This window comes from Protopterus annectens, chromosome 7.part0 (genome assembly GCF_019279795.1).
Source record: "Protopterus annectens isolate FY-2018-M chromosome 7.part0, PAN1.0, whole genome shotgun sequence".
Classification (NCBI taxonomy): domain Eukaryota; kingdom Metazoa; phylum Chordata; order Ceratodontiformes; family Protopteridae; genus Protopterus; species Protopterus annectens.
The window spans coordinates 851,931,831-851,956,966 of NC_056739.1; the positions used below are offsets into that span (position 1 = coordinate 851,931,831).

Genomic DNA, 25,136 nt, shown 5'->3' on the forward strand with positions numbered 1-25,136 from the left:
AGAAGCCAAAGGGCAATGCAGAGAATTGATAATGGGTTGAACCTGCAAGAAATCTGAGGTATCTTCTGCAATCTTGTCTGATTGGGACATGCAGGTATGCCTCCTTGAGGTCCAATGTTACCAGCCAAGACTCCTTGCCCAGCATGGGAAGAAGCTGCTGTAATGTGAGCATCTTGAATTTTGGCAGGAGTAAAAATGTGTTTAGGATGGATAGGTCCAAAATAGGTCTCCAATCTTTTCCCTTCCTTGGCACCAGGAATAGTCTGGAGTAAAAACCTTGACCTTGTTCTTGTGTAGGTACCTCTTGAATAGCTTTCATGTCCATGAGATCTGAAATTTGTTTTTGTGCCTCTGCCCTTTGATTGTGTGGCAGGTTTGGCTTGCCTCTCATTTTTGGAAGGGTGTGAAAATGGAATCTGTAGCCTCGGTTTATAATGTCCAGGATCCATTTGTCTTTTGTGACAATATGCCAATTTTTCGAAAATAATGCCAGTTTTCCGCCTAAAGGTGCTGCCATTTGAGCCTTGCTTGGCATGCAAAGGGGAAAGTCATTGGGTCTGCTTTCTGAATGGCTGTGAACTATCCTCACCACCTCTTTGTGTAGGAGCTTGCCATTGTCTGCCTCTAAACGATCCTTGAGGTTGCCCTCTGCCCCTCGGGTGCCTGTATCTACCTCTTTGGGGTCTGTCCATGGCTGGAAAGGACCAATTTTTGGAAGGTCAATTTCTACTGAAACGTGGAGGTTGTACCTGTAGGAAATCTTTCACTGTTTGCATTGATTTAGCCTTTTCCTCCATTTTCTTTAATACCTCCTCAGCTTTAACAAGAAATAATACATCTTTTTGCAGAGGGGCATCTAGTAATTTAGCTTTGACATGATCTGGTAAGGTTTGCTCTTTGAGCCAGGCATGTCTACGTATGACTGATCCTGTAACAGCAGCTCTACAGGAGGCCTCTAAAGCATCAAAACCACATTGCAAGGTATGTTTACCCACTTGTTCTGCACTATGCATCAAATCCTGCAACTCCTTCAAGTCTGGTTGTTCAGGTTGTAACATTTTGTTTTTCAACTGTGATAACAGAAACTGTTGGCACTTTAACATATGGAACTGGCAGTTTAATGCCCTCGTGGTTAAGGTGGCCGAGGTGTATACCTTTTTCCCCCACCTTTCTAAAGCTCTGGAATCTCTCTCTGAAGGTAATGGATTTTTAGCAGTGGAGGCCTTAATTCCCTTGGGGCCCTGTGAGATAGTTTCTGGGTCAGCCGCATGGCTTTTGTATAGGAATTGGTGTGAGTCAGGAACCCGGTAATACCTGTCAGGCTTGACTGGGGCTGGAGGTAAAGAGTCTGGGTTAAGGCAGGCCTCCGAATACACATCATCTAGAATGTCTAAGACAGGAGGTATAGCCAGAGACCTGTGCTGAGGGAGCAAGAGAAAATCCCTAAGCCTTTTCTTGGAGTCTGAGTACTCTTGGCCTTCCCAGTGGAAGTGTTCCCTCAAGGTATACAAGGTTTCCCCAAAAGAGTAATCCTCAGGGGAGACAGAGGGAATGGACTCCTCTGCATCAGAATCTTCAAAAGGGGGGTATGAATGTTCCTGGTCATCAGAATGCTCTGAAATAATGGAGGCCTGGTCAGAGGAGGGGGATTCTTCCTCCACTCTGGGCCTTTGTCCGGGAGGGTTGAGAACCCCCGATAAGAGTAATCAAATCCTCAGCCATTTTGAGCATCTGCTTTTTAGGCATGGGGCCTTGAGAAGGGCCCTGTGGAGCTTGTCTCTTAGTATGCATGGCTGCTTCAGAATTAGTGAAAGCCTTGATGGAAAAAGAAGAGGAAGGCCTGAAGACAACTTGAGAGGTGGCAGACCTGTCTAAACTCTGAGTTTCACCGCCAAGAGTGGCTTCGGTATCGGTAGTCGGGGTGTGGGCCGAAGAGCCTGCGACCTCGGGTACAGTAGACACCGCCAATGAAGTGTCGTCGGTAGTCAGGGGCTGCGTAGGCGCCTCACTGAGAACCGGACCACCTGTAGTCGGCTTTGGCGTGGTGTCGGTAGAAGCCACGGACCTCGTATGTTGGTCCTTATCTTTGCGTCTTTTACTCAAAACTGGAGTCGGAGTATCCGACGACATAATGTAATTAAATTTTTTGCCAAAATAGTGTTGGGCGAACTCCGCCCGATGCTTAATGGTGCATCTGTTGAATGTAGCACAAAAACGACAGGCTAAGACATCGTGGTCTGGGCCTAAACAAGGAATGCAGACGGAATGAAAATCCTTATGCGGTATTTGCTTCCCACATGAAATACAATTATTAACTTTGTCTGACATCGGTCTGAGGCAAGAAAAGTTTCAACGGGTACTTAGCTTTCAAGAAGACTTCGGTTGCAAAATATTCGTAATCTCAGGAGCTGGCCGACCGGCACTTGCGAACTGCTTCTGCTTTGGGCACCGCGCGGCAAGAAAGACTGAAGAAAATGGCGTCGGCTGGTTCTTTTATACCCCTGTCGCACTGACGTCAGGGAAGAAGCGACGACAACCGACGCCGGACCTAGACTTTGGAATTCGGCCGACCGAGGACCCGCCTGACGGCAGGAAAACCCATCTGTTATGACTGCAGCTGTATGCACGATGAACATTAGTTATCAGTGAAGCTTGCTTGTTCATTGAAAGAAAAGAAATGAGATCCATTAAGTTAGGTTAGAGTAAGAAATAGCATGCTATTTTTTTATAAAGTTGTGAAAAGAAAGGTCAGCTGCATAGCACTTGGCATAACTTCAGACCTCTGAGGGTATCTCAGTTGGTCACATCACCTTGATGAAGTACTATCTTCTAGAGATCATAGAAAATTGTCTCAGAATTGAGTGGTGGGCCTGCTCTCCTGTCCTCTATGTTGGTAGAGAGTTACCACCAACGCTCACAAAGTTCTTTCCCAAACAATACACCATAAGGAACTCAGCAAGTCAGATGTTTCTCCCAGAATTAGAAAATACAAAGTAGCCAACATTATCACAAAGATCCAAAGGAAGTAGGAGGCAGCAAATGCCTGATAAGGACTTATGACAATTGCAGCATAACTTTATAGCTCTTAAGAAGCACAGTCATCTTGACAATGAACAGCTAATAAGCATTTTTTTAAATCTTTAACAATACAGATTTCAGTAATCTTCAGAACATGGGCTATATCCTTTAGACCTGCCTTTTTGGGGTCAGTGAAGGCACAATGGGGACTTCATTATCATCTCTCTGTTCCTTACTGCAGACCAAGTGAGAAAGAAACATGGAACCAAGGAAGGCAAAGTATCATTACAGCGCTCTATACCAGTTGGAAGAATAGCAAATATGGCGACCTGCTCAATGATGCCCTTGAAAATCTGGAATTATGGTAGGTTTATTTTATTTTATGCTTGGAAACAGAAGTAATATTCTACTCCAAGGAGGACCAATTTCAGACAAAACCCAGGTGCAATGAAACAAAAGTTATGGATTCAGCATAACATAACTAAACAATCAATGTCTACCTACTCTAAAACAAGCAGAACTATGGCCAGCAGGACTCAGGCAGATTAATAATTAAACCTTACAAGGATTTAACTTCGCCCCTTACTGATAATGTTCTAAACTGTAAATACATTCCTCCTTCATAACATTATTCTGCATGCATTGTTCCCACAATTCTTGCAATTTGCTCCTACTCTTTTTTAAAGATCCCACTTCCAGTTCTTTTATCTGTGTTACTCTATTCTCTACTTCTAGTATGGCTGATTCAGATTTTGATTTCCATTTTCTTATAACAAGAAGTTATGTACTCACCATAACGTTCGATGTATGTAGTCCATCTCGCCCCACATTCTTACTTGCGGGGTCGGAGCCGAATATCGGCTCCGACTCGGCCAACTTTTATTTACTAGCTCGAAGTCTCCCACTGGCTGGGCCAAGCAGGTATCCCATGCTGCACTGCTCCATAACCCCAGATCTAGTTTGCTGCGAATCTAACAATCACACCTCATGCATAACAATCCAATAAGGTAGAACACTATCAAGAGGAATAAGAAAACCAAACTATCATTGAAGGGTACTCTAGCACCAATCCCAACCTCCAGATCCTCCAGGAAGGGGGCAGGTGGGAGGGTACATAAGAATGTGAGGCGAGATGGACTACATACATCGAACGTTATGGTGAGTACATAACTTCTTGATGTTATGTAGTCCAATCTCACCTACATTCTTACTCGTGGGACAGCGTCCCCAGCACCTCTATCCTGGGAGGCGCAAAGGAAGATACCCCTGAGGACTGTGGAACCAAAGGAAGCCCAGCCCCTAGAAGCCACGCCCAGTGTGTAATGAGTAATAAAGGTGTGCGTGGAAGCCCACGTGGCTGCAGCACAAATATCATCCAAAGATAGTCTGGCATGGTATGCCATAGACACAGAAACAGCCCTAGTAGAGTGAGCCTTGACGGGAAACGGTAGATTTTTTTCCCACTGAAGAATAAATAAGGGAAATACAATGCGAGATCCATCTGGAAATGGTAACCTTGGAAAAAGGGGAACCCGCTCTATTTTCTGAAAAGAAAACAAACAATTGGTCAGATTTTCGTAGGTGTTTGGTCCTGTGTAGATAGAATCGTAATTGTCTGTGCACATCCAGTTGATGAAATCTAAACTCTGCCTTGTTCAAGAATTGAGGGAAGAACACTGGCAGCTCAATAGACTGATTGAGGTTAACAGTAGATGTTACTTTGGGAAGAAAGGACGGATTAGGTCTAAGAAACTCTGTCCTTATGAAAAATTAAATATGGGGGTTTGATGGAGAGAGATTGAATCTCTGACACCCATCTGGCTGATGTGATGGCTATTAGGAAAGCTGTCTTCCAGGACAAAAACTTTAACTCACAGGTGGCAGCTGGCTCGAAAGGTGGGGAAGTAAGGGCTTGCAAAACAAAGTTTAGATCCCAGGGCATGATAGGTTCTGACACAGGAGGCCGGAGTAATAAAGTGCTCCTTAGAAAGGCCTTAGAGAGTTTATGGGCCATAAGGGAAGGTTCATGGTAGGTATGAAAGTTTGAAATAGCCGCCAGCTGGACTTTAATGGTAGCGGGCGCAGAGCCCTGCTGAAAGAGCATGGACAAGAAATCCAAAACAGCAGCAATTGGGGCTGTGTAAGGGTCAATTCCTTGGGCATGAGCCCAAATAGAGAATCTCTTCCATTTGCTGGAATAAATCTTCATAGTCGAAGACTTATGAGAAGAGGATAAAATGTGCACCACCTCAGGTGAAAAACGATGAAGTCTGACTAACGACGGACGTGGAGTAGACAGGCTGTCAACCTGAGGGTCCGCAAGGAGGGATGGAACTGTCCCGACATGTGTGTCAGTAGGTCTGGTACTGGGTCCAGAATCAAAGGACTGTCCACAGCGAATGGATGGAGAAAGGAGAACCAGACATGGCGAGGCCAGTGTGGGGCAATTAGAATCATCTTGCTTCCAAGGATATGGCTTTCTGAATCACTCTTGGTAACAGAGGAAACGGAGGAAAAGCATAGAGCAGACCTGAGGGCCAATCGTGGACTAGAGCGTCCCTGGGTGACTCCCCCTGTGGGGGGATCAGGGTGAAGTAGTTGCTGCATTTGGCATTGAGGGGATTGGCAAAAAGATTGCACCAAGGCTGACCCCACCTGCTGAAAATCTGTTCCGCAACCAGACAGTTCAAGGACCAGTCGTAAGGCATCAGAATAGCTCTGCTCAGCCTGTCTGCTATCGCACTGGCCTTCCCCGGAATGTGCGTTGCCACTAGAAACCATTGAGAAGACACTGCCCACTGCCACACTCGCATGGCCTCTCTGCACAGGGGGTAAGATCTGGTTCCTCCTTGTTTGTTTTAGATACCACACAACGGACATGTTGTCCGAGTGTATTGCAATCGTCCCCAGAGGAAGAGAGCTCTGAAGTGCCCGCAACGCCAGTAACACTGCTCTCATCTCCAAGACATTGATGTGCAAATGTACCTCGTGATCTTGCCACGTGCCTTGGACCATCCTGCCAAAGATAATGCCCCGCTCCCATCTGGGAGGCGTCCATGGTCACCGTTGCGACAGGTGATGGAGGAACAAACGGTTTCCCCTCGTCCAGATTGGTGGAGCACATCCACCAACTGAGATCCTGTTTGCATCGGTCCATGAGTAGGATCTGGTGGGAAAGGGGGAGTTTTTGGAGAGACCACTGGGCAAAGAGAAGCCATTGAAGAAGCCTCATGTGTAATCTCGCTAGAGGCACTAACATAATGGTAGCTGCCATGGTGCCCAAGAAGCTGAAAAACCTATCTCACTTGTACTTTCCTGAGGGGTAATAAAGCGTGAACCTGACTCTGTAATACTCTGATCCTGTCGTGCGGCAAGAAGGCCCGCATTTGAACGAGGTCTAGCTCTGCGCCTATAAACATGACACGCTGTGAGGGCAGCAAGGCAGATTTTTCCCAGTTCAATGTTATTCCTAGTCGTTGACAGAGGGTAATGGTAGCGCCCCTGGCTCGGATGAGTAGATGCCTGGTGGGGCGGTGAGGAGCCAGTCGTCCAGGTACGGAAACACTTGGAATCTTTGACGTCTCAGGTGAGCTGTCACCACCGCCAAATACTTGGTGAACACCCTGGGGGCTGTGGTGAGACCAAAGGGCAGGGCACAAAACTGAAAATGACTGGCTCCTAGCCGGAAGCGTAGGTGACTCCTGGATGCCCTGTCCATTTTGATATGATAGTAAGCATCCTTGAGGTCGATGGAGCATATCCATACTTTTTTTTTCCAGCAATGGAAAAATGGACTGAAGGGTGACCATTCGGAACATGTATGTAGTGGTTTAATCTGCTGAGATCTAGAATGGGTCTCGGGTCCCTTGTTCTTTTTCGGCACCAAAGAGAGTCTTGAGTAAGTCCCTAATCCCATTTGGTCTGAGGGGACAGGTTGGATGATTCCCTTCTTTAGCAGCTTTGAAACCTCTAATGCTGCGTGACTGGGTGGAACGTCCGGGATTTTCCTGACTGGAGGGGGGTCTGATGAAAAAGGGATGGCATAACCTCTGGAAACTATTCGCAATACCCATCGATCCTGGGTGATGCTTTCCCAGGCTTCCGGGTACAACGATATGTGGCCCCCCGACTAGCTCTGGAATAGCACGGTCGGCAACACATCAGGAACGATGGTAGGAAGAACCGCAAAAGGAATCACGGTCTCCCGAGTTGCGGGGGCCTCCTCTGCCTCTAGGGCGGCGTTTTCCAGAATAACCTCCCCCTCCTCTGCCTCTGGAGGGGGACTCACCTTGTGCGGCCGGGAAAAACTTCTGCAGTTTCTTGAACCACATCTTCCCTCCCCTCTGAGTCTTTGGGTAAGGCCTCGAGGGGAGGGAAAAACGGACCCCTACAGCAGACAGGGTCTTTCCCTCTTACTCGCATCTGGTGAGGGTGTCTCACATTGGTCCCAAAGAGCGAGGACCCATCAAAGGAGCGTCAGTGAAGAAAGACTTGAAGGCCTCTGCGAAATGACACAGGTGCGTCCAGGCTTGCCTCCTGAGGGCTACTCCCGAACTGGCTGCCCTACTCGCCCCCTCAGCTGCATACGATATGAGCCTCATGGACGAGTTGACAATAGAATTGAGGGTAGACACCTGGGCATTAACCATGTGCGCTAACCCATCAGGTACGTTACCCGCTAGAGTATCTCCTAACTCCTTGAGGAGATCTCTCTGGAGCAGAGTAAAATGACAGAGGTAGTTCAGTGACCGTAGGGTGAAGGTCGCTGACGAGAGGGTACGCTTCCCGTACTGGTCCATGCTCCTAGACTCCTTGTTAGGAGGATGGATGGAGAAAGAAGACTCTGCTACTTCCTGCTGTGTGGCCGCCGCCACCACCATGGCATCTACAGAAACCCCTTTGGACAGAAACTCTTTCCCTGGGGGGGGGGGCAGAAAGAAACTTATTGGGCCTTCTGGGTACAGGTTCCACCGAATCAGGATTCTCCCACACCCTTCGACAAATTAAATCCAAGAGCTCGTCGTAGGGTGGAGACACCCAGAAGGTGGATGGTTGAGCACCAAAGGCCTTGAGGAATACAGACTCCTCCTCAGAGGGGGTTTTGGACGGCCAGTCGCCTGTCTCGATGTCGGAGAAAGAGACGTCATCAGAGGATGACTTGGGGGACCCCTCCGACTCCTCGAGATCAGTATCAGAAGTGAGAGACTCATCCTGGGAGTCTATGTGCTTCCTCTTGCACGACTTCTTTCTAGGGGGCTCCTCAGGCACAGACTCGGAGGGGCCCTCAGAAAGTTGGGAACCGCTCATGGGGGTATCCCCAGACCTTTGGGCTTTACTATCTACGGATAGGGGGACGTCTGAGGCTCTAGCCGGGGTGGAAGGGGACGGAATGACAGATCTGGGTGATGTAACTGACAATCTGGCCAATGCACTCCGCATGGCCTCGAAGGCAGTTCCCCCCGAATCAGAGGACCGACTGGCCTCCAAGGCCATGACTGGGGTCGGGGTCCGCCGAGCCGATGCGCCGAGAGGGAGGCTCGGAACCGACGGGTGTCCCGAAGTATGCCCCTCTGGCCCAACTGAGGAAACCAGAGTGCTGAAACCTGTGGACAGAGCCGACAGGGTCGGAGCCGATGTCAGCACCGATAAACCCTTGAGGGGTATCGGAGCCGGCGCAGGAACATCACTCGGAGCGGAGCACTCCGGCACCGAAGACAAGGAAGTGCTCGGAGGAGGAACCATCGACACAAGCATCGGGACGGGCTCCGGAGTCGACTGGGTCGGAGCCGAGAATAATTTTGCCAACACCGACGACTGCAGGAGCCTCTGTACCACCCTATCGACATCCAAATCAGAAAGCCTGGAGGATTTGGAGGACAGGGAGGGAGACTGGGATCTCCTCTCAGGAGAACCATGCATAACACTGGGCGACCGGCTCCAAATGGGTTCCAGTAAAATAGGAGCCAACGCCGATTCCAGTACTACAGATACCTCCTGCAGCCCCGAGGACAGAGGAGCCGAGGAGGTAGAGTCAAGTTTAGAGATTTTCTCCGGGGGCTCCAAGGAGACAGACGGAGCCGGAGATCTCTTTGCTTTCGAAGCTTTAGACTTGGACTGAGAACTAGAAGTAGAGTCTAAAGACTCCTCAAACAAAGGTTTTAGGAGTCCCTTCAATATTAGTTTATTTTTCCTCTCCTGGAGCACTCTCGGACTGAAGGCGTGACAGAAGCTACAAGACTCTTGCAAATGAATTGCTCCTAGGCAATAAACACATATGGAATGCCCATCCGTAATGGACATTTTCTAACTACACTTGGAACATTTTTTAAAACCGGAAGGTTTATGTTCCTTCTGATCCTTAGACATCTTGCACAAGCAGACCACCGAAAACAACCTAGCCGGAAAAAACAGCAAAGGCGGGAAAACTACTGATCAAACTACACAAAGGCAACCAAAGAACCTCCAAGTAAAACGGTTCTTTACTGACTCAACACACTAGCCACAAAAAGGAAACGGAACACTACACAGAAAGGAAGACTAGGTCCTCCAAGTAAAATGGGCCTAGCCCACCGGAACAGTTAGGGATACCAACTACACAAACAAAAAACACTGCAAACAAGCAACAAGAAGAATAGCTATTAAAACAGCTTTTGTGGTTGAACAACTAGCAAATTTCTCAGGAGAAATTGAAAAAAAAAAAGGTACTTAGCCACAGCCAAGCGAGACCACATCCTAGCTACACGAGTGGCAAACGAGATCTGGGGTTATGGAGCAGTGCAGCATGGGATACCTGCTTGGCCCAGCCAATGGGAGACTTCGAGCTAATAAATAAAAGTTGGCCGAGTCGGAGCCGATATTTGGCTCCGAACAAGCGAGTAAGAATGTAGGCGAAATTGGACTACATAACATCTGCTTTTCTGGCAGACATCAGAATTAAAACTCAGCAAGGCCTTACTATGTCTAGGCAATTCCGATTCTGTATCACAGCTCCCTCTATTTCTGATCGTATTCTGCAGGGAATGTTTATAGTCTGCCCATCACACTTGCAACATTTGTAATCTAATGGGGAAAACCTCTCAGTAGTCTGCTTGGGGTATAAAAATACCCATGCAAACACTTAAAAGCAAAAATCCTAAACCTTCTACACTTTGTTGCATATTAGGAAGCCATACGTATATTCTCCCACTGTTTCTTTGTGAATTGCTCATCCAATCTCTCTTTAAAATCCTTTCTAACCTCCTCTGACTGTTTTCCATAGTTATCATGCAATATTTCATATGCCCTACTAATTCTTTCTGTCACCAGCTTCTGTTCTAGATTCAAATAAAAAATCTACCAGTGCTGGTCTTTCACTTGGATACCCCTATTCCCATATCTCTTTGACTATACTCTGATATCAAGCCTGGATAGGGAAGGCAGTTTTTAGCATGCAGTCCAAACGTGTTATTGGCCTCTTCCCATTCCATTATCTTTCCCTCTCTAATTATTTGCTCCCAAGTACCTTGTTTCTTTAGCCAGTTTTCCCCAGTAAGTTTCAGCCCCCTCTTACCTATTCTCTGTACCTCTAACTGCAATCAATATTGGCAGAATTTCCTTTCTTCATTCCCATGTTGGCTTCGTTCTTAAAATACTTTCTGCTACTTTATGAACATAACACTCTGCATGTTTACTATTATTCTTCTTAAGGATCTAAATCCAAAATTCCAATCTCTCACTTCTTGAGCTACTTGAATAATAGGGAAAGAACAACGGATAATTTAAATAAATTTTATTTTATGGCTGCATGAGTCAAGAAAGGGTATAATTAAAAAGGGCAAACCATCTTTATGAAAAATCAATAAAGAGGGCTTTAACACACAAGCCTGCATGTCTAAAACAGTCTAGCCAAACTAATGTCTGCAAGAAAAAGTTTTCCAATACAAGTATTTCAGATCAGCTTAATAGGTAGGCTTAAAAAAACAGTAGTCATCTTTTATAGTATGAAGTATACATTTTAAGAGGGGCAGATTCCTGTAATGAAGACCTTAAACATATCTGTAAGAAAACATTTGCAAGCCTTTAAGAAGCAATACAATAACTGTGAAGTCCTCAGTGAAAATCAGAAACAGCTGGAAGTGAAATTTAAGAGAGAAACAGCTGTGCCCTATGTCCAGTATCTTAGAAAAGAAATCTAAGAGCTGTCAGGAGTCAGAGAAACTGATCTAATCTCGTTTGCAGCCAAAATTGAGAAATGCAGCCATTTTTGCGTATGCTTTCTTGCTTTTGGTCTCTAGGTAGAAGAACATATCAGAAACTACTCTTGGAGTATATATGCAACATATGCAGTTATTACCAAAAATGGAGTAACCATGTGACTATAGTCAGAGTGAAGATCCAGGCGAGTCAACAGCATTCTGAAGGGCCTCAGCTACAGAGGATTCTCCAAGGGCAGACAAGAGGGAGCCACATCTGTCAAGGCCAGAACAAGCCTAAGAGAATTTCTTTGAATCTGCAAAGCCTGCCCTTCTGCATGAATTTTTGAGACAAGGGAAACATGAACATTTGTAATGAGGTCTCATAAGCACTTAACAGTAGCCCTGACATGTTTCCCTTGAGGAGGGCTAAGGGATTAAAAGTTGCTGTACTTGGCAATAATCAGGGATGCAAATAGGTTGGAGCAAGGATTACGACAGCAACTGGAGAGTAAGAAAGCAGGAACAGTCTCTGCTCACAAGCAAACTGGCTTTTCAAGGGATGTTTGTGGCTGTCAATAAGTGGTTGGCTGACCTAGTCCATTCCCACGCTCTCACATTCACAAGAAAGAAAGAATTCTGAAAGGTCTATGAAGTGAGAGGGAGAACTCTCCTCTCCTTTACCTTCAAAAATGTGACAAGCAAACCTGCCCCCAATTTTCTCCACACAACTCAGACTGTCTGCCCATAAACAATACCCCTTCACAATGTTAAAGCAAAGGCAGCTACGTCCAAAGAGGTCATTATCCCATTGTACTCCACCCTTATCAGGTCAATCATACAGTACAACTCTCTCCTCAGTAGGTACCTGACCAAGCATATGCAGCAACTACAGCGACTTCAGAGGTTTCTCACAAAAGAATAGAAAGTAGAACAAGCCTGCTTTATGCAGAGTGCCTTAAAGCCCTTTCCCTCTACACAGTATCCTATAGACTGCTGAAGGGTGATCTATGCTTGACTTACAAGGCATCTGCAAACCCCACACTTATATCATGCATATTTGTAAGTCAAACAGTACCAGAAATACAAAGCCCAGGGACATGAATTTTGTGACCAACAGAATATGATGGAGACACAAATGTGTTCCAGAGACTGCCTCTCCTATGGAACGGGCTTCCCATCATTTTGAAGCCAAGTTTGTCTATTACTCAATTTAAGTGCAACCTAAACCAGTAGGCGGGGAATAGGAAATTTACAGCAGGCCTTGCACCCTTGTCCCTTATGGGCAGAGGTAGCTTATAAATGCCTAACCCTTGCTGTCCTATTTGGATACAGGATCTCATTCTTTTGGGTAAACTTGGCTACGCTGAGAAAGGCTCCAAGGGTTATAAGCCCAGTGATACTCTATGAATCTATACTGCAAGAAGTCGCTGAAGAATTTTTCCTTAAGCAGATAAGCAAATGTAGATGTGATGAGGAAGAACAGCTAAATGGGAACATGTTTAAGAGTGTGACAAGCTGGCAGACTTTATAAATTCTCTAGAGTGCTGTATCAGAAAAAAAAATGGGGGTGGGGGGGTGATCAAATGACTTTTACTAAGATTTTCTTTTTTGAGCGGAGACAAAGAGTCTGAACTGTTTAGACATATGAAGGCCGGATTAATTACATTAGCTGCCAAAAAAAGCAATTACTAGAAAATGGAAATCAAAATCTACCAACTGTATTTGGAGCACTGAATATTGTAAAAGATTAAATAATTTGAATAGGGTTCTTTAGAAAAGGGAAGGAGCAAATTACATAGAAATAAAGGGGAGACTGTGGGAACAATACATGCAGAATTATGTTGAAGAGGACTGAAGTTTAATGGAAGGCAGGAACAGAGCAATTTGTGTAATGCTGGACTGAATGACAGCTGTAATAAAGAAAGAAAATATGTACAATGTATGCAAATGAAAATCAAAGTTAATACGGATGGTTTCATTTTCTACCAAGTCTTATGTGATAATTTAATAAAGGTGTTAAAAAAGAAGACTGAGAAACTACACAAACTGGGTCCTCTCCTGTTTGGTATCTACTTCTCTGAAGTACAGGCTAACAGAGAAGGTCTTTGGCTAACTAAGTTCGCAGATGACTGCAAACTAGGAGCCACAATCAAAACTCCAAAAGATGTTGACATCCTACAAAAGGACCTCACTGAGACAGATGCCTGGTGTCAAAGCCATGGCTTCAAGCTCAATGCCAAAAAGTGCATTATCATCCCTTTTGGTAAAAACTCTGTACCCATGAACTACCTCATAGGCGGTAGTCTACTTAACACCGAAAGTGTGATAAGAGACCTTGGGACACAGGTGGACAGTAGTCTCTCATTTGATAATCGCATCGCCACAGTAGTCAGGAAATCCTTCTACATGGCACACCTCATCACAAAAGGTTGCTCATGCAGGAAAAAAGAGGTCATTGTTCCCCTCTACTCATCACTCATTAGACCCATTATAGAGTACAACTCCCCTTTTGGTATGTACCTCACAAGACATCTACAACAACTGGAAAGGCCACAGAAATACTTCACAAAGAGGATTACTGGCCTCAAACAGATGCCCTACGCAGACCGTCTCAAAAAACTGCAGCTTACTCCATCGCATATCGCCTACTCAGAGGCAATCTCTGCCTAACACACAAAGCTATGTCAAACCCAGAGCTTTTGGACATGCTCCACTTAAAGAAATCCCAATCCCTCCGTGCTATGTGCTCTAGGGACCTAAATCTTGTCACCACAATAAACAGAACATGCTGGAGGGGATAGATTCCTGTTCCAGAGACTTCCCATACTCTGGAACAAACTACCTATCTATATCAAACAAAGCTCCTCATTAGCATTCAAGAAAAATCTTGATAATTGGATGGGAGATAGCAAATTCATCCCGGGGATCACTTCTCGGGCTTTGCTCGACAGTGGCACAGGAAAATTTTCTTGGGTGGCGAAAGCCAGGGTACCTTTTGGCTAGGCTTATATAGGCCCTAGGGCCAATAACCTAGTACCTACCTATGAACCTTATATACAAACAGATGGATAAGGGAAACAGGTAAAGGATACTATGGAGTTTTCAGGTGCTGGGGGCATACTGCCAGTCTGAAACACTGATGTGGAAGACAAAAAAAGCCAAATGTGAGGCTGATAATATTGAGGCTATGTGTACAAAATGGCAACAATTGGCAAAAATGCCAACACCCACATCATTCTCTTAAAGCTTGTTTTTACTGGTCAACTCCAGATTTTACTGGCAAAAGCCCATCAGACTAAGCACAGTACTGAGGACCTTGGGGCAAAGGCCATGACATAAGAGACCTGGAAAGTTTCTAAGGGCACTGACACCAGTTCTTATGCTGATGATCTGGCCTCATCGCAGGGAGTTGAAAGGCTACCTGGAGTTGACAATATCAGTGCCAAACACACCAACCTAGAGAGTACAGATACAGCAGACATCAATATAACAGGATGCTGTTCCCAACAAAAAACATTACCAAGGTCTACGCATCTGTCAGAATCTACTCTGACACCTGCAGGATGCTGAGAAGTCTTGTTAGAATCAGTGCCAAGACATGAGACAGGCAAGAATAGTAAACAGGGGCAGAAAAGTACCACTATCTAACCTAGTACCAGACAGGAAAGTGACAAGACCTGTTTTAAACTGCACATTCAGAAAAACCCTCATCTCGGTCTAAATCAATAGTAAGAGACCAAATGGAATGAAAAACAAAAAATGCAAACTTGGCAAACAATGGTCTAGAAAAAAAAGTGTCATCCAAGTTCTGACTGGCAATGAGGAGATACCTGTCCTTCTGAAGACACTGGAATGCTGGTTCTCTACAATAACAGCTGGTAATTCTAAAGCCCACAACAAGAAACATGGGTAGCAACATTAATTACTGACTCTCTGGATGAGTACAGAAGAGTGTTTAGAAGGGCAAGATTTCTCCCCATCTTCCTTATGTTTGTTATATTCCTTACCTATTTAGCAGAGATAAAATACTCAAAACACATCTGATCCTGAGACAATGAACATAAATGAAACAGAATAGGAGGAAGACTCCTCCATAACTGAACCTTCCAAATGCATTAAATCCTAAAGGATCAACTCACTTCTGTCAAGGTTCTCATCAGAGCCATGGCAAGTCCAAATTCTCCTTCAAATGCTCAGGGCCAAGGCAAACTGGGTTACCAGCATTTGATGGCATAAACCTGTTTGCAGGCTGGGCCAAGAGAGTCAAATGCGCTTTTAAGAGAATGTACATGATGTCGGTGGCAAATGTGGGTTCCAGACTGGAGGCCATGTGTGTTTGTGAGTTAGGTTTAGGATAAGGGTTGGGTAACAAGATTGTTAACAGAAGTATATGCATCCATCAATGACAGCCATCAAAAAAGAGACACCACTACTCAAGAAGCCTGCTGTGAAGGTAAAGCTGATAACTGCTCTCTGGAGACTAAGATGAGGTCACAGCAAATGCAGCCTGCTGATTGAATATAACTTGATGAAGACAACAATATGCCACAAACACCTAATAGAGAGACAAACCAGTACCATAAGAACACAGAGGTAAATGATTCCAGTGCTGAAGGCACGAAGACTAAGGCACTAGGGATTATTATAATGCTATTCACATCCATTAACTATGCAGATTGCTAAGTGGTCCATGTGCTTTATATTTATATAGGCTCTGTATTGGCCAATACAACCCCACATTTTGTATATAGTAGTTAATTTATTAACTTCATTGGATCTCATTAAGTTTTTTATTATTAATATTTATTTTTACTAGTAACTATGTTTGGACTACTATCTGTTTTTATATAAACTTGATAATATTGTTTCGTATATATGAGTGATTTGAAACTGGATATGTCACTTTAAAATACAACTAGCATTGAATGTCGTGACGTATTTTTTAAAGTTTAAATAGGCTCTTTCTGATACTTTGTAACTGTCTGATGAAGCGGTCTTTTGGAACCGTGAAAGCTCTTATGTATTCATGTGCAAATAAATTGTATTTTTAACCTTTGAGAAATTTTGAGAACTCTATTCTTTCTACAATATTTGTCTCAGCTAGCTATTGGGACTTGGTTTTCATTGTATACACTTGGTTTGGATTTTTGATTCATTTGTTATCTTAATATTATACATATAAGCATAAGTCTTCATTCTGCAATTACAGCCTGTAGTCAGGCCCATCACCTTTCAGCTTTTCTGGGATTTAAATGTGAGAAGCACCTCAGCTGATTTAGAACAGTCTCCCATATCACACAAGGGTGTTCAGAAAAAAATAAACTACTAAATTATATTTCTTATAAACATACAACTGTTTTAAACAAAGAACACCATAGTAAAAAAACATTAGTTATAAAAAGAACACATACCATAAGTCTGCACATTGAGAACAAGACACTGAAAAGGGTCTCCAAGGCCATAATGCAGTCTTCAGTACCATTTTCACCCTGAAGGACAAAAATATGTAACAATAAATAAAGACTGTATACATTAAATCTGTAGTCTGACTATCCAATAACTCATCACAGGAAAAAATACTCAGCATAACTCCAACTGAAACTTGGTGTAAAAATACATTTCAAGGCTGCATGACAGATGCAGGAAATCAGCAATTAAACCAGAAAAATGTTTACAACTGTATGACATAAGCTACAAAAAGAACCCTCTCTGATCAATCCTAATGTTGAGTTACTTTCTCCACCACCGAGATTTTCCAAGTTCTCAAGCTTGTGGCTAGATACATAGCCATGACAACACACACCTCTACATCAAGAGTCAACTACATAAGCAAGCGCCTCCCTTCCACCAATCAATTCACCACACCCCATGGAACCATCTAGTAGTCTCCTGCAAATCAAAATGTAGTGCCTTCATTGTTTAGTAAGTGATATACAAACACACATTGCTGCACAATATACAAGAACTTTGAAAACTGTGCCCACACTGAAAACAAACGGCCACCTGTCAGGGGACAGAAGATGTTCCTGACCCCTCAAGGAAGGTCCTATTAACATGTGATTTTGTTATGGAAGAAAGGTGTCTCTTATGCCCAACACTGAGGTCCTTCCCTTGATGGGTTCTATGGTTGGCCTGATGCTCATGTAGTAACTCTGTCCAAGCAGAAGGCACCAGATAATCATAAAAAACATGCAGAAGACTTGGCACTACGGGTTCTCAATCCAAAAAGGTCTAACACCGATGAAGCAGGTAGGAAAAGGAGCCTGGAATGGGAGTGCCACAGGCCCAGTTCTATGGTGACCATCAAATACAAAGGGCAAAAGAAGCAACAACTGAAAGAAGTCACACTGGCAGAAGGTACAGCTTCAAAAATCAGAACTACCCATAGCTGAATTCCCAATTCTGCTGGCAGAGAGGAGCCTGGATAACAGGGATGTCTGCTAAGCTACTAATTTTTGCTACATAACAAAAGTTTAATAAGCCAGTAGCCATTTTTATAGAGGTAGCATATTATATCAGAGTTCTGGCTGCATATAACTCATTCCACACCTTTTAGCTCCAGAACTTGGACCGAAGCTCCAAAGGCGGTGGTGTTTCCATATTCATAAAGGATGTGCACACCTCCAGACTGGTAGCCCAACATAATGCATCAGAGATACTTCAGGTGCAGCTAACATTGGGTAAGACAGCAATTCAGGTTGTAGCCTGCTATAGGTCCCCTACAATGTCCCACAACTCTCACTCCACATTCCTAAGCACTCTGGCAAATATTAGGGTCCAAGTGAACACTCGCATACTGGGCAACTTCAACTACCCCTTCATTAACTGAGAAAACTACTCATGTACCAATACACTTGCCCAACATTTCTGGAATTCAGCAATTCCAATACCCTGGACCAGCTCGTTCTTACCCCGACTAGAGGTAGCAACATCCTTGACCTGGTCATTACTAACATGGGTAACTGTTGCTCTACAACAATAGTCAACTCCTCCCTGGTTAGATCAGATCACAAACAAATCACCGTGGAAATGAACATCCCTCCCACTCCCCCAAGCAAAGGTAACTATGATGAAAAACTTCTCCAAAGCTAACTGCTAACTCTGGGCACCTAAAAACAGAGGTGGCTAACTTCACAGCACCTATGCAAATGAATAGTTGTATGACTGCCAAATCATACACAAATGCACCATACGAACACGTGCACAAATGCATGGATCTCACCATACCCAGTAGACCCAAGACGCTCTCCTCCAAAAAAAGGAAGCCAATCTGGTGGTCCCCTGCCATAAACAAACTCTACAACAGGAGGAGGAAACTGATGTGGAATAAAGTCCTAAGACTGGAAAAACTCCCTTATCAGCCTCAACAAAAAGTTGAGATCCCTCATCAAATCCTCTAAAGCTAGCTATGAAAACAGAATTACAGCAGATAGTAAAGACAACCACAAGGCCTTCTACAGTTATGTAAATATCTATGGCAATACCCAGATTTGCTCTGAGCTACTGCACAATGGCACCTCCTATACCAAGCCAACAGATATTGCCAATATACTGGCCGACAGATTCAGTACCAACTTTACACCTCTCTCCCCCACCAAAGGACAAATCATACCAGTAGATTTGCCAGGCACCCAGCATTACTGTTGCACAGGTTAAAACAGCAATGTACAAGGCCAGGAATACAGCTTCTATAGGACGTGACAATATCCCTGGCTGTGTTCTACAAGAACTACAGAGTGAAAAGTACAGTTGTGTACACTAACCAGAAATGTAGATGTTCGAGTGTATTCGATGTTGCAGTCCTAACTAATGGGTTATCTGTCTCCCAGTAGCCCTCGATTGGCCAGAATACCAAAGGTAAGTAAAAATGACATCGGCTGCCGTTGGTTGTAAAGGACGTCAGGGCGTCGATACAAAAGGAAGCAGCCGACGCCATTTCCTCAGTCTTTCTTGCCCTAACAGTCAAGAAGCCCGCATAAATAAGGCTAAATCAAATGCAGTTTTGGCAAATAATATCCAATTCAGCCTGTACCTCAGGAAAAGAGAATAAAAGGAGGACCAAAAAGGGGAAAGGAGGGAGGGAAACCAGGACTGCAACAGTAAATATATTTGAACATCTACATTTATGTTAAGTGTACACAACTGTACTATGTTCATCGTGTTTCACTGTTGCAGTCCTAACTAATGGGTTGATTACCAAAGCCCAGAGAAAAGGGAGGAGGAACCAACAGAATCAAGGGTTGGAGATAATGCCCTGGCAAACCCTGCCCTGGCTCTGGAAAACAGAGGCAAATTATAATGTTTTGTGAAAGTGTGAACAGAAGACCATGTGGCAGCCTCCAAAATATGTTTAGCAGGGACACCCCTTAAAAAGGCTGCAGAAGTGGAAGCTGCTCTAGTTGAGTGGGTCCTAACCCCCTGAGGAGGAACCTTGCCATGAAAGGAATAACAAAAGATGATGCAATGTGCAATCCAATTGGAAATGGTTTGCTTAGAAATAGCCTTGCCCTGAGCTCCAAGGGCAAAACTGACCAACAACTGAGCTGATTTCCGAAGATCTTTAGTCCTGTCCAGGTAAAACCTGAGCTGTCTGTGCACATCAAGAGAATGTAGGATTCTTTCACCTCTATTTTGAGGATTATGAAAGAAGGAAGGAAGATGTATGGACTGATGTCAAGCTAGAAACCACCTTAGGAATAAAGGAGGGATTGGTTCTCAGAGAGACTCTGTCTGTATGGAAAATAATAAAAGGCTCTACAGCCATCAAAGCCTGCAGCTCCAAAACCCTCCTTGCTGAAGTTATTGCCAGCCAAGAGGAAGGCAGTCTTCCAAGAGAGAAACTTTAATTCTGCAGTAGCAGCAGGCTCAAAAGGAGGAAGAGTTAGTTTCTCTAGAACAAAATTAAAATCCCAAGCTGGAGTAGGTGCCCCTTCTGGGAGATTATAAGTTGCAAGCACCTCTGAGAAACATTTTCATCAAGGGATGAGAGAAAATGGGTTGTTCAAAAGAACAATGAGCAGAAATGGCTGAAGCAGGGAGCTTGATGGAAGAAAAAGAAATAAAGACCACCCTGAAGCATTTCAGCCAGGTATTCCAGGAAAAGAGGAAGGGTAGGCTGAGAAGAAGATTCCCCTCTAGCCTGCATCCAATGAGAGAACCTTTCCCATTTACCAGCGTAGGACTTCTTAGTGCTAGGCCTCCTGGCTTCCCTCAGCACATCAACCACCTGCTGGGAATGGGAAGAAGATAAGGAAGGAGCCATGCTGCCAAATGGAGGGACTGAAGATGAGGATGCAGAATGATTCCCTCTTACTGAGAAAAAAGATCTGACTTCAGAGGAAGATGCCAAGGAGGAAATTGGGAGAGACTGCGAAGCAGTGGTTACCAATGCTGTCTGGAGCCAGTCCAGAGCTATGAGAATAGTCCTTGGTCGTTCATCCCTGATCTTCAATAACACTCTGGGTAGAAGAGGAAGAGGAGGGAAGGAGTAAACTGACAGCACTGTCCAGGGGAAGGACAGAGCATCCACTCTCCAGGCTCTGCTGTGATGCTGTCTGTTGCAAAAGAGAGGTAGAAGATGGTTGTCTGGGGAGGAGAAAAGATCCACCTGAGGTGCGCCTAAACGTTGAATGATGCTGTAAAAGACTGCTATGTTCAGCTGCCATTCGTGAGGATCCAGGGTTCGCCTGCTCAACTGGTCTGCCAAAACATTGAGCCTTCCTGGAAGAAACTGAGCTAGGAGATGCAGGGTCCAGGGATGCTGCCATGGACCAAAGATTCATGCTTTGTCTGCACAGGGGGTAAGAGTGACTCCCGCCCTGCTTCTTGATGTACCACATGACTGTGGTGTTGTCTGTTCTGACAAGCAGGGTCCCTGGAGAAAGCAGATGCTTGAAAGCTAGTAAGGCCTGTTGAATTGCAATCAACTCTCTTAGATTTATGTGCAGGTGCATCTGCTGGGCATTCTGCCATCCAGGTGTGCTCCCCAGGCGGAGTCCGATGCGTCTGTAGTCAGAACATGAGTGGCAGGAGGTGTTTGAAAGGGCAGGGCCCTGAACTGAAAATGACTGGTTCCCAGCCTGAAGCGGAGGAATCTTCTGGAGCCGCCTGTTCATTTTATGTGATAGTACGCATCCTGAAGGTCTCCCGAGCACATCCAGTTTCCTTTGCCCAAAAGGGGAAGAATGGATTGCAGCGTGACCATCCGAAATCTTGTTTTCTTGACTGATTTGTTCAAGACACTGAGATCCAAAATCGGTCTCCAGTCCCTGTTTTCTTTGGAACTAAAAGAACCTTGAGTAGATTCCGGATCCTTGTTGGTCTGCTGGCACTGGCTGAATTGCTCTTTTGCAAGCAGTTTTGAAATTTCCAAAGCTGCTATATCCCTTTGAGCGGGTGGAACATCTGGAAGGGATTTTTTGACTGATTTGGAAAACGGAAGAAAGGGGATAGAATAGCTCGAAATGATGGACTGTACCCATTTGTCTTGAGTCAGGGATAGCCAGGCTTCTGGGTACAGTGACAATCTTCCCGGACTGCCTCCGAAGATGGGCAGTCGGGCAACACCTCAGGGATGCTGAAAGGGCTTGTCAGGAAAGGCTTCCCGGTGCCCTGGTTCTGCGGACCCCCCTGCCCCTAGGGCGGCGCTCTACCATTGTTATTCCCACCTCTGCCTTTGGTAGGAAAACGACTCTGTGCGCCAGGCAAGTCCCTTGAGATTGTTTACGTAACCACATCTTCCCACCCTTCTGGCCTTTGGGGTAAGGCCTAGAAGGAGTCGAAAAACGGACTCCGACGGCAGAAAGGGTCTTGCCATCAGTCTCGCACCTAGTCAGGGTTTCTTTCACTTGAGGACCAAAGAGAGATGATCCATCAAAAGGGGAGTTCGTGAAAGACGCCTTGAAAGGGTCCGAATTGCATAGCCGCATCCAGGCGTGCCTACGTAAGGCTACACCTGTCCCTGCTCTGCTCGCTCCATCGGCCGCGTAAGAGAGGAGGCGCATGGAGGAGTTGGATATGGAATTAAGGGTAGCCAGCTGCGTGTTCATCTTTTCTTGAAACCCGCAGCTGTAGGATCTCTTTAACATTTCACTCGCCTTGATCAAGTCCCTTTGAAGACGAAAGTGAAATGGCACAGGTAGTTCAGCTTAACGCATGGTAAATGTCGCTGAGGAGAACATCCGCTTCCGCACCTATCCATGGACCTAGATTCCTTTGTTAGGTGGATGGACAGGTACTGAAGGATCAGCCAGTTCCTTCTTTGTGGCAGCAGCTACCACCATAGCATCCACAGAAACTCCTTTTGATAAAATTGCTTGTCTGATGGAGCTGTGATGAACTTAGAGGGTCTCCTGGGAGTGGGGTCCACTGAATCAGGAGCCGTCCATGCCTTCTTAGCAACCACCTGCATGAGGGGTCGAAGGGGGACACCCAGGAGGTGGAAGGACGAGAGCCAACGCCTCAAGATACACAGATTCGTCCTCCGAAGGGTTGAGGGCTGGCCAATTTCCCTCTGTTTCAGGATCTCCAGAATGTCTGCAAATGAGACATCTTCAGAAGGGGAACGGGGAACCCTCAGAATCATCCAAATCTGTGTCTGACGTGATAGACTCAGGTGAGTCAATGTGTTTCCTCTTGCACTTCCTCTTCCGAGGGGCTCTTCTGCCAAGTCAGGAGAGGCCTCGAAGAGGATGAAATCCCACAGGGGCTCCTGAGGAGCTGGCTCTCTGCGGTCCGGGATGAGGGAGTGAGTCGACTTACCCTGAGGCAGCATAGAGGAGGGGCGGACGGAGCCGACTGTGGAGTAGAGCCAGGCTCTAACACACTCCGTATGACCTCGAATGCACCCCTGTCAGGCACAGCCAGAGGTCCCCGCCCGAGGAGCTAAGAACCCCTCGGCACCGACAGTGATGGCTCGAGGCGATGTCGGAGCCGAACTCACCAGCCAAGCCCGAGAGGGAGAGGGGGTCGGACAAGGGTCCGATGCCACTCACCCCTCGGAGCCGACGAGGAAGTCCGCGCCGAGATTCTTCCAAAGAAGAAAACGGAGCCGACGACGGAGCCGAAGACAATTGTCTCGGCTCCGGTAATCACAGCCTCGGTTCCGACGACCCGGCTCGAACTCAAGAGAGTCGAAGGAGGAAAATGTTGATGGACGGGGCAGGCATCGACTGATGAGTCGGGCTCTGAAGCATCTGGGCTAGTGCCTCGGACTTAAGTAGTCGACTCACTACCCTCTGAAGGTCATGATCGACAGCCTCGATGACCTAGAGGAACGAGACCTTTGGCTCCCTTCAGACAGCAGGGGAGATCCTGGAGCCGAATGAACGGAGCCAAGAGATGGTGACCTAGACCTCTTCCTAGTTGTCAGCTCCGAAGGTCTGGTCGAGCCGACACGGAACCTCAATAACCTCGGCTCTGGCCGAGCCGAGGGAGCCACAGAAACTGTGGACTGAGACTTATCGGCTCCAGCCGGAGCCGATAAAGGCAAAGGTTGAGCAACATGAGGTCTCGGCTCAGAAGCCGGAGTCAAGACCTCGATGCCTTAGAGGGCTTCCCTGTTGAAACTGACAGGGAATCCTCTGGCTTCAGTAAGCCTCTAAGAATTAATTTGTTTTTTTCTTTCCTGCAGGACCCTGGGGCTGAAGCCATGGCACACAGCACAGGAGTCCTGCAGGTGCAAAGGCCCCAGACAATAGACACAAGAAGTGTGAGCGTCTGTCAGAGACATTTTCTGACAGCACGCATCACACTTCTTGAATCGAGACCTTTGCTTCTTTAGACATTTTCCTGACTGACAGGTGTACACAAACACTCACCCAAACACACAAGTTATACCCTGTCAGGAAAAACAATAAATTTAGTAGTAATACTAGTATTTAAAGTACACTAAACTAGAATAAACTACAAGAAACACAAACACTCCACTAGGGAAGGGAAGGCCTAAGGCCTAATGGAAGAACCAAAGGTTCTTTGGGAAAGAAAACGGAAAAATTTAGGGTCGGAATAAAGTTTTCTAATCTACACTAACTAAGAAAGAATATTAACTTAAAAGGGTTTTAAAGAGTAATTTTACAAGAAAAATTAACACTCACCAGGAACCGGTAGAAACAACCAACCTCGAAGCTGTAGCGGCAAACGAGATCTGAGGTAACTCTCGCCTAGCATTGTGGGATATAAGGGGAGCCTCGAGCCGGTGGAACCAACTCTCGAGCTTTTAGAGTGGCCGAGTCGGAGCCGAGGTCGGCTCCGAACCCATCCAGCAAGAATGAAGGCGAGATAGACAACTTAACATCATGCAGAAGACTTGGCACTACGGGTTCTCAATCCAAAAAGGTCTAACACCGATGAAGCAGGTAGGAAAAGGAGCCTGGAATGGGAGTGCCACAGGCCCAGTTCTATGGTGACCATCAAATACAAAGGGCAAAAGACGCAACAACTGAAAGAAGTCACACTGGCAGAAGGTACAGCTCCAAAAATCAGAACTACCCATAGCTGAATTCCCAATTCTGCTGGCAGAGAGGAGCCTGGATAACAGGGATGTCTGCTAAGCTACTAATTTTTGCTACATAACAAAAGTTTAATAAGCCAGTAGCCATTTTTATAGAGGTAGCATATTATATCAGAGTTCTGGCTGCATATAACTCATTCCACACCTTTTAGCTCCAGAACTTGGACCGAAGCTCCAAAGGCGGTGGTGTTTCCATATTCATAAAGGATGTGCACACCTCCAGACTGGTAGCCCAACATAATGCATCAGAGATACTTCATGTGCAGCTAACATTGGGTAAGACAGCAATTCAGGTTGTAGCCTGCTATAGGTCCCCTACAATGTCCCACGACTTTCACTCCACATTCCTAAGCACTCTGGCAAATATTAGGGTCCAACTGAACACTCGCATACTGGGCAACTTCAACTACCCCTTCATTAACTGAGAAAACTAC

The 25,136-nt window shown here is 45.6% G+C and overlaps 1 protein-coding gene across 2 annotated transcripts in view; it reads right to left on the reverse strand.

Annotated features, from left to right (window-relative positions):
- IARS1 (isoleucyl-tRNA synthetase 1) overlaps positions 1–25,136 on the reverse strand; it is a 1,809,950-nt gene that overhangs the window by 715,062 nt on the left and 1,069,752 nt on the right. For both annotated transcript variants that reach the window (XM_044077404.1, XM_044077403.1), the window contains one exon: positions 16,604–16,681. In XM_044077404.1, the coding sequence (XP_043933339.1) occupies positions 16,604–16,681 (78 nt within the window). The remainder of the gene's footprint in view (positions 1–16,603; positions 16,682–25,136) is intronic.